General features: G+C 35.9%; 1 protein-coding gene across 2 annotated transcripts; it reads right to left on the minus strand.

The window, feature by feature from the left end:
- Positions 1–360: 360 nt before the first annotated feature.
- On the minus strand, positions 361–7,641 carry si:cabz01076231.1 (calcium-binding protein 2). 2 transcript variants are annotated; one of them, XM_051900094.1, is made up of 8 exons: positions 7,476–7,641; positions 5,873–5,911; positions 5,494–5,638; positions 2,075–2,105; positions 1,862–2,005; positions 1,653–1,762; positions 999–1,146; positions 361–872 (listed from the first exon to the last, which is right to left on the minus strand). In XM_051900094.1, the coding sequence occupies exons 2-8, from the start codon at positions 5,908–5,910 to the stop codon at positions 844–846; spliced, it is 645 nt and encodes a 214-aa protein (XP_051756054.1). In that variant the 5' UTR covers position 5,911; positions 7,476–7,641; the 3' UTR covers positions 361–843. The 2 variants fall into 2 exon arrangements, with proteins under 2 accessions (XP_051756054.1, XP_051756053.1); XM_051900093.1 differs by having other exon boundaries at positions 5,873–5,917; positions 7,476–7,639.
- Positions 7,642–7,902: the final 261 nt, after the last annotated feature.

Genomic DNA, 7,902 nt, shown 5'->3' on the forward strand with positions numbered 1-7,902 from the left:
GGGAACGTTACTTCTGAATGTTCTCTGAACGTTCTGAAACAAGTAACGTTTAACGTCCAACTCAAAAAACCTTCCATGAACGACGTATAAATAATATTTTTGTGCAAATGTTTTAAGAACATTATTAAAGACCAGATAACTCTGAACAAACGTTCTATTAACGTTAATGGAAGAACATTGAGAGAACCTTGACAGAATATAGTTCTACGTGTCTTCAGCTCTCAGCTGTGTCTCTCATTTAAAATAAAATTATGTCCACAGAAAAAGTGTTTTTATAAAGTTTATATAAATATAAATTCAGACTTTTTATCAGACTTTTACTGTTTATTAACAAAACTGAAAAAATACATATTTTGACACTTGCCTATGCATAAAAATATCTCTACACATACACACACGTGCTTCAGAGACATATACAGTACATTACAGTGAAGTTACAATCATCTACATATCGAGAACGCTGAATTGCATCTGGTTGAAACTTTAACTAGTCATTTAGAAAATATCAAAAAATGTTTTTGTTGTTTACCAGAACACTTTTCCCTAATGAATATCCATGACTTTCAGAGACATTCGTTTTACAGAAATTACTTGGCGATTTCTCATCTTCAGAATTTATAGATTTAAACAATCATAGTTATTAGTCACTCATAAAGAGCTACAGCTATCCATGAAATCAGAGAAATGTGTTTTCATTACAGAAATAACCATGATGAGCTTTCATGATTTTGTGAATTTGTTTTTCAAGCCACTTTTTAAATCACACTTTTAAAAATCCCTGATGTTTGTGTGTTTTTGCGTGTGTCTGAACCCGTATCGTCCGCCGAGGAACCACTGACGGTGTTATTGTATCGACAGCATCATCACAAACTCTGGAGGAACACAGAGGAGAAAATCATGTTCAACAGGACAGACTAACAGCATGAGGTGTGTGTGTGTGTGTGTGTGTGTGTGTGTGTGTGTGTGTGTGTGTGTGTGTGTGACGTTGATCTCCTCACCATCAAAATCCACGGTTCCGTCCCCATTGAGGTCCAGCTCCTTCAGGATCTCCTCCAGCTCTCCCTTCTTGAGTTTCTCTCCTAACAGAGTCTTCACGGCCTCCTTCATCTCATCCAGAGAGATCTTCCCATCGCCATCAGTGTCGAACTGACCACACACAGAGAGAGAAATGACTTCAATAGAATTCATTCAGTGCTCAAACTAAAATAGTTTCAGTAAATTCAATTAAAAACGATTAATGTGTGTAACGTGTATATTGTGTTTTCTCTGTGAATATATAGTAAAGTGTAATTTATTCCTGTGATCAAAGCTGAATTTTCAGCATCATTACTCCAGTCTTCAGTGTCACATGATCCTTCAGAAATCATTCTGATATGATGATTTGATGCTCAAGAAACAAGATTTTTGTGGAAACCGTCATACATTTTATGTTTCAGGATTCTTTGATGAAGTTCAAAAGAACAGCATTTATTTGAAACAGAATCTTTTGTAACATTATAAACGTCTTTACTGTCACTTTTGAGGAATTTAATGCATCCTTGATGAATAAAAGTATGAATTTCTTTTGACTTTTGAACTGTAATGTTACATTATTTTGTTTTAACACCTGTTATTTCATGTGCGCTATAACAGGACAGATGTGAATGTCTGACCTGACAGAAGGAGCTCTTGAGCTCTTTGAGGCCGAGCATATCCGCCGTCTCCACCATCATCCTGGGGCCCATTAACTCACAGAAGTCATCGAAATCCATCAGACCGCCGACTGAACACACACACACACACACACACACACACACACCATGTGAACACACCAGACCATATTCAGACACACACACACACACACGTTCAGGCTCAAACTCACGCCTCATCTTGATCTGTTGGATGATCTCCAGCAGCTCCATCTCTGTGGGCATGTATCCCATCGTCCTCATGCACTCGGCCAGATCCTTGTAGTTCAGATAGCCGTCCTGATCGTAGTCGAACTCCTTAAACGCCTCGGACAGCTCTGGAAAACCAGGACTCGTGTCACGCTGTTGTGTTGTTTACACCTGCGATGTGATGTTCTGATACTCACCATCCAGCTCCGGCTGAGACAGTTCTCTCTCCTGACAGAAGACAGACACAGACGGATCATGTCAGTTCATCCACATCATGTCATACATCGAAAATAATGCTTGTGTTACAGTTACAGCCTCATTACGTTCTCTTTGGTGTTCCGAATTTTTTTTTTTTTAGGTTTTATTAGAGTTTTCCTCAATCGATTTGACACATTTCTCCAAAGTGCTCTCAAAACAGTGATCTAAACACACTCTCACCTCAGCCGAACACTTCAACTTTACTGCAAAATAAAGCACTGCATTTTTTTCTAGCAAAGCATTTATTAAAAGTAAATACTAACATCAAAACTGCAAGTGTTTCTCTAATGATTTCAGAACACTTTCAGCTGTAGATGTACAAATACACTAACGAAAAGACACGTTTATTGTAATTCAAAACTGATGTAATGCATATTTTTGAGTCATGAACAATGTGTTTAAACAAGTTTCAGTTGTTACATAACATTTCAAAGTGTTTAAATTATTTTTTTTAGTTACTTTTTTTGTATAATATTTATAAATATATAACTAGCTATAGTTGAAATGAGCTGTTTTTACCAGTATTTGAGAGAGATCTACAACCCTCTCCACTCAGCCATGATGATCTATTGGGTCCTCTGGATGTTGCATTACAGTATCAGGCTTATACCTTTTATATTTTCCCTATTACCTAATGAGATTGTGATCAGTGCGTGAAGACGAGCTGACGGAGGAAAGAACCATCAGAATCAGTCAGGACGCAGTGGGATTAAAGTTTCCATGGCGTGTTCTGGGTCAAAGAAGAATCGCTCACTGTTTCCTTTTATGTTTCTCTTTCATATTCAGACTCTCCTTTGATTTATTATAAGAATGACTGATCTTCATCTGGTTGTGAATCTGTGTTCACACACGTTTGTGTCAGCTGAACCTCGAAAATATTTACTGAGATGATGATGATGATGAACTACTACATCATCACGTTGCAAATTAAAAACATTTTTAAATCTCATAAAAAAGTTTTTTTAGTTTTTTCTATATTAGTTGTTTTTCATTATACATTTTTTCTCTTCACATGTTGTAATTCAAATTATTCATTATTAAATGTGCAAATTTAATTATTAAACAATCTTGGGGAAAATGTTTCCTATTTAGTTTTTCACTGTGCATTTTTACCCAGTACCGCTAGCACACATTTCTCAATACTTTCTCAAAATTCTCCTAACTTTCAGCTTCACAGCAGTTCATTTCTCATTCAAAATGTACTAAAACTACCAAAACACTTCATTCAGTCTCAAATCAGCTCATTCTTCCAGAACTCTAGCAAAGCTTTCACCAACAAACACACTCTTAAAGAAATGACTTAAAAAACACTAACAGGAGCATTATAGTGTTTTCTTTAGTAAAATATCTTTACAGAACAAGAATGCTTATAATTCACTGTTAGATGATCCATGTTTACTGTACAAAATTATTCTTAAGTTTCCCCCTTTAGTATAGATGATGATGAAACTGAAAGATGAATATCTGTGTAAGTGTTCAGATAAATCTAATTGTTTTAAGAGTTTTTGATTTTTTAGATTCTGAATATATTCTAATATGGTGTTACTGTAAAAATGTTGCAAATATCCGTCTTATTCAGTTTTCTATTACGCTAGGTTTTGAAAAAATTGGCCTGTATATTATGTAAAGTTTTGGTGGTGTTTGTGTCTGAGTGTGCCCGTTCCCGTTATCTCAGGGAACCAGGGTTATGTGAGTGACCGGAGTGTTCCCTTTCGCTGCAGTTCACTCACACTGCGTCAATTTTTGCTGACGCTTATGTGGAACTTAATCCAATAGAGCCGTGCTACAAGAGCAGAACGGAAGATGCTCTGCGACCCGACAGCTTGTATAAAGAGAGGCTCAGACCGCAGTCAGTCGGCGTTCTGACGTAGAACCTGGAAGCGCTGGACGTAAACAACGTATGAGAATGACACAGAAGAGCAGCGTTGCCAACTGCTTTCAACTGAAAGTAGCTAAAACTGCTAGCTAAATGTCACTAGATGACATTATAATGGCAAATTCATTGATCTCTATAAATATAAATAGAGATCAGTGGGCAAAATAAGAATCTAGATAAGGTTTGTCCAAGAAGTTGCTAGATTTGTCCCTAAACTTTTGAAAAAAAGTCTCAAAAGGGGTGGGGAAGTCACTAAATCTAGTGAATAAAATTGCTAAATTGGCAACACTGCAGAAGAGAAGAGAATAAAGTTGTTATTTTTGTTTTGTTTTTGAGCACAAAAAGTATTCTCGTCTCTTCATAACATTAAGGTTGAACCACTGCAGTCACATGACTGTTTTAACGATGTCTTTAGTACCTTTCTGGACCTTGAAAGTGGTAATTAAATTGCTGTTTATGAACGAGTCATAAACCTCTGAGATTTCATCAAAAATATCTTAATTTGTGTTCTGAAGATGAACGAAGGTCTCACAGGTGTGGAACGACATGAGGGTGAGTGATTAATGACAGAAATTTCATTTTTGGGTGAACTAACCCTTTAAACCAAATCAGATTTCAAAAAGTCAAATTTTTGTGAAAGAAAAACAAGTATAGAAAAACTGTTCTCTGAGATTGTCTCTTTTTACTCTTTTACGTTGTTATTAATAACACTTCAAGACGAGGAATATTTTACTGCATGTCATGGATTTGAATGAACTGATCAGACGAACACATTCAAAGAAATGAAAGTCACTTCAGATAAAAGTGCCAAATGCATACATGAAAATATAAATGCAATTCAAGACTGCAGAATATAAAGTTGCAATTATAAGAATGAATACACAAAGTTCATAATAGATAGTAAAAGAGACAAAGACACACGTGTGTGTGTGTGTGTGTGTGTGTGTGTGTGTGTGTGCCTGAGTGAAGTCATGAATCAAACCTCAGCAGGACGGCTTTCCTCTCGTGTCCGTCCTTCACTAATCCTCATTAAAGCTTGTTAGAGTAAATGAAGAGTGACACTGAACCCCGTCATGTGCTATTATTATGAGCGTCTGAGTGGGATTACACAGAGATAACGTGTGTTTAAGAGACGTGCGACACACACATGACGCTCTGACCCTGAACACACAGCACAAGTCAATCCGCTCAAACACACAGCGCTCTGCTCATGATCTCACAGCACTGAACATGCAAAATGTAAATTCAGGACCACGTTTTTTAAATGTTACTTGATTCAGAACGTTCAGAGAACATTCAAAAGTAACGTTCCTGTAATGTTTGAAGAATGATACAACGGAATGTTTCTTTAACGTTCGTATAACCAAGAGAAAATGTTTTTATTTTGTTAACATTAATGTTTTTACGTTTGAAGCTCTGAACACAGCATCAGGACTGAGTGTCGGAGCATTCTCTCTCGAGATGCAGGGATGTTGCAGATACCTGTCCAAACACGCTGCTCAGCAGGTTGGTGTACACCTTGTTCATGGCGTCCTCGTTCGATTTCTTGCCTTTCTTCTTTTTGTTGGCGTCGCTGGACGCCGTCTTGCGGAGGGCTGGTTTGGGGGCGGAGCCTTCAGCTGATTGGCTGGATTATCAGAAGAAAATACAGATGTGTGAGAAACTCAGTAACTGTGAACATGGACATTTGTATTTCATGTAACACTGACTAAAAACAATTATTAATAATAAAATAGAATAAAGCTTTAATGCATCAAGTCTGGTCAGGACATGCTGTAAGTCTGGGATTATTCTCGTCTTTTTTTGTGGTTTAACAACAGAGTTCAGGTCATTCCCAATATCAATGATCATGTTCCTGTACCTGTCTGTAGAGGGCGCTCTCTCCGCTTTCTGAGCCATCCTGTAGCTGTCAATAAGAGACACAATCAGTGCTGTGAATGTATATATATATATATATATATATATAGCTGACAGAGAACGTTCTGGTAAGGTTCTCTGGTAACACTTTAGTTTAGGGTTCAGTTCTCACCATTAACTAGCTGCTTATTAGCAGCATATTAATATGATATTGGCTGTTTATTAGTACTTATTAAGCACATATTAATGCTTTATTCTGTATGATCATATTCTACATCCTATAATCCTACCCAATACCTAAACTTAACAACTACCTTACTAATTAATAAGCAGTAAATTAGGAGTTTATTGAGGCAAAAGTCATAGTTAATAGTGAGAACTGGACCCTAAACTAAAGTGTGACCGGTTCTCTCAAAGTAACGTTCCAGTAACGTTAATAGAACGTTCGTTCAAAGTTATCTAGTCTGTAATTACATTATCAAAATATTATTCATCGTTCATGGAACGTTTTTCTCAAACATTTTAGTTGGATGTTCATCTAATGTTTTTTTTTAAGCATTACTACTCATAATGTCTGCAAAATGATAAACATTCTGAGATCATTCATAAATAACGTTCTTAGAGCACATTTCTGTTAGCTGGGTGAATGTGACGTTTATGTGATTATGTTTCAGTCTTTTTGTCTCTGAAAATGAAGCGTATTTAACTGTCAATGTGCAGGACACTTGACACACTTTTTATTGCCTTTTATTCCCATCACATATTTCAGTATCATTCGAAAGCTGAAACACTCAAAATTCATTCTGTGAAAACTCTTTTGAAATCGGACATTACATTACCACAGAAATAGTACTTCACAACCTTTTGGCGGCTCGATTTGTGTGATATCAACTTCAAATTTGGAACACAACTTGGTTATACGTATGGCTTTGATTTTATAGCAATTTAGACTCCAAATAATTTTGTAAGATATATTTTGTCTAAAATAAAAAAGGTTTAGTTATGTACATTTGCTGTACAATAAACTTAAACTTCTACAGTGCAAAAAAAAAAAAAAAAAAATGCTTTTCTTACTTATTATTTTTTTGTCTTGTTTCCAGTCTAAATATCTAAAAATTTACTAGATAAAATGACATAAGATATTTTTTCTTGTTTTCTGGGGAAAAAATCAAAATGAAGTGAGTTTTTGCTTAAAACAAGCTAAATTATCTGCCAATGGGAGACAGAAACAAGAAGCAAGATTTCAAACAGAAACAAGATTGGCAGATAATGTTACTTGTTTTAAGCAAAAACTCACTTCATTTTGAAGAAAACAAGAAAAAATGTCTAATGTCATCTTACTTATCTAGTAAAAGCATCTGGATTTAAGAATTTTTAGATAATTAGACTGGAAACAAGACAAAAATACTAAATAAGAAAAGCACTTTTTGCAGTGTATAACTCTTTTTTACACTTTCATTTTTTGAAGCTGCTTCAGCAATAATCAGATGAGTGTTTCTTTTAAAAAGAGACATTCATGAACTATAACCACTCTGAGCATTGTCATGTCTATGAAACCCAGTGTAAAGCTCTGTTTACTGTGAAACGACAGAAGCGTTGACTCTTACCGTGAGCAGACACAAGCTCCTCCAGCAGCTCAAGCTCCTTCTCTCTGCGTCTGAAGATCTTACAGGTGATTATAAGGCTGAACGTGCCCAGATTAAAACAGGAAACACGTGGGTGTGGCCAGAGAACCAGAGGAACCTTCTATAGACACAACCTTACCTTTCCTGCTGGAATGACACAAACAGAGAGAGAAAAATACATATTTCTTGTGATAATTATTAATTGTGATTTAATTTTTTTATTGCAAAATTGCACTGTAACCATTAATATGTTCAAACATTAGGCAGTTAATAAATTAGTACTGACCTCACATGTCCTCGAATCACTCTATTGTTCAACAGAGAAAGTTTTACATTTGTCTTATGACTTAACTTTATTGTCCTTAAAGGCAATTCTTTATGTAGACAGTAAGGGTCTAAACATTTCATC

This window comes from Ctenopharyngodon idella, chromosome 7, assembly GCF_019924925.1.
Source record: "Ctenopharyngodon idella isolate HZGC_01 chromosome 7, HZGC01, whole genome shotgun sequence".
NCBI classification, from domain to species: Eukaryota; Metazoa; Chordata; class Actinopteri; order Cypriniformes; family Xenocyprididae; genus Ctenopharyngodon; species Ctenopharyngodon idella.

Coding starts and splice junctions, on each gene's coding strand:
- si:cabz01076231.1 (XM_051900094.1), bottom strand. CDS start 5,910: ATGGCTCAGAAAGCGGAGAGAGCGCCCTCTACAGACAG. Junction 2,006..2,074: donor GTCTCAGCCGGAGCTGGATG/GTGAGTATCAGA, acceptor CTGGTTTTCCAG/AGCTGTCCGAGGCGTTTAAG. Junction 1,763..1,861: donor CCAACAGATCAAGATGAGGC/GTGAGTTTGAGC, acceptor GTGTGTGTTCAG/TCGGCGGTCTGATGGATTTC.